The following is a 1862-nucleotide window of genomic DNA, read 5'->3' as shown; positions in this document are numbered from 1 at the left end:
CGACGATACTTTAGCGACACAAGTCCTTTCTTAATAAAACTAGTTTATTCTTTCAGAATACAACTTTACGATACACTTTCAACAGTCCCACTATAACAAATGCTATAACAACGAACGTTAACTTCAACCATACTCTCTGACTCCAGATCAATTACTCACTACCTACACATTGTCCCGTCACGTTGTGACCATCTTATATATACCAGGCTACCCCCAATCTAGTAATCTCCCGAAGGTTCGAGAAAGAAGTGGCGTGATACTAGTCACGTGACCTCGCTGACGCAACAATACGATAATAAAAATCTAAATTATTTTATTCCAAGATATTCTTAAACATTTGTGACCAACACAATGAATGGATAATACCTAAAGGAAAAAAGAAGCAAGGATTTTGATGATTTTTAAAGATAAAATAAAATTTGATACGAGAAAGTTGAAACCAATAGTTTGTGTGTTAACTTCAAGAAGCGTCACGTTAGTTTACAGAAACTTGTAACTTACCCATCAGAAGCTGGTTGGAGATTACTAGGATTCACAAAGAATGTCTGTACACTATTCATAAAGAGAGGAGTTAAAGCTAACCCTGAAGCCACTATCCCTGTCACGAGGCCTTTGTTATTGGGAAACCACTGTAAAAAGATTTGGTAGTTTATTTCGTGACGTGTCTTTTGAAATGCACAAGTTAAATGTTATATCATTTTATGAGCTTAGAAATATATTATATGAACTCTATGGTATGTGGTCATTAGTGGCAAAGGTCAGAACTTTGAATCAGGAAACACATCCAATATGCCATATATGTACACGAATTATACAGAAGTTTAGAGGAAAAGAAACCAAGTGTACACACTAGTGACACCTATATCTAGATTCCCGTCGGAATATTATCTAGACCACTCTCAAATAAGTTTGTACAAGTATAGTTGGATTCAAGAACTAAAAATGTTTCCTCAAATTCGAAGACTTAAATAGCTACGTATTAAATTATTGATAAAATAAAATTTGATACCAGAAAGTTGAAACCAATAGTTTGTTTGTTACTTCAAGGTGCATCACGTAAGTTTACAGAAACTTGTAACTTACCCGTCAGAAGCTGGTTGGAGATTACTGGGATTCACAAAGAATGTCTGTACACTATGCATAAAGATAGGAGTTAAAGCTAACCCTGAAGCCACTATCCCTGTCACGAGGCCTTTGGATATATATATACGTACAAAATTAAATCTGGCACAGCGTATCCCCTCAGCGAGGACAGTTTTTTTTCTCAAATGTGCAAAGATGTTTTTTAGTTGTGGAAATAAAATACTTAAATGGTACTTTATAAATGACTGGATGGTGAAATTAAACATTTAAGAGAGACTTTTATCTTTCGTAAGTATATTTCTATAATTAGATATTTTCAAAAATAGTGTACTCACCTCTATTGCAGTAACTACGGGGTGACCAAAACAACAGGCAAAGCCCAAAGTATCAATAACTCCATAAGTGATTATGGTAGCTACCAGGCTGTGTTGTATACTCCAGTACGTCACTGCTATGCCAAAGCTAATAGATTAAAATGTTTATATAACGTGAATGAATACACCACAATCTTTTGAATGAGAACTATTCAAGTTACAAACTCGTCACATTAACACCAAACATCTCTACTTTTCCATTATATCACTTTGATCTTTATCGTTGTTTTACTAACACTGTAACATTATTTTATATAATATTGTTGCGTCATCGAGATCACATGACTACAGTGACACCACGTTTCTAGAACTATCCCGTATCTTGGCGAATGCTCTAGTATTTGCTAGATATAGGGTAGTTTGGTATATATAGGAGGGGACAACGTGACGCGAGATGAATGTAAT

The 1862-nt window shown here is 34.9% G+C and overlaps 1 protein-coding gene across 1 annotated transcript in view; it reads right to left on the bottom strand.

The window, feature by feature from the left end:
• The window catches only part of LOC111088817, a 19583-nt gene that overhangs the window by 6398 nt on the left and 11323 nt on the right, over positions 1-1862 (bottom strand). Inside the window, exons 2-3 of the mRNA XM_022399874.1 lie at positions 1419-1545; positions 502-629 (exon numbers count right to left, since the gene is read on the bottom strand). Of these exons, the coding sequence (XP_022255582.1) occupies positions 502-629; positions 1419-1545 (255 nt within the window). The remainder of the gene's footprint in view (positions 1-501; positions 630-1418; positions 1546-1862) is intronic.

Source organism: Limulus polyphemus, unplaced genomic scaffold (genome assembly GCF_000517525.1).
Source record: "Limulus polyphemus unplaced genomic scaffold, Limulus_polyphemus-2.1.2 Scaffold4503, whole genome shotgun sequence".
Classification (NCBI taxonomy): domain Eukaryota; kingdom Metazoa; phylum Arthropoda; class Merostomata; order Xiphosura; family Limulidae; genus Limulus; species Limulus polyphemus.
Note: the sequence above shows the minus strand (reverse complement) of the source record. Positions and strands in the feature narration are given on the sequence as shown.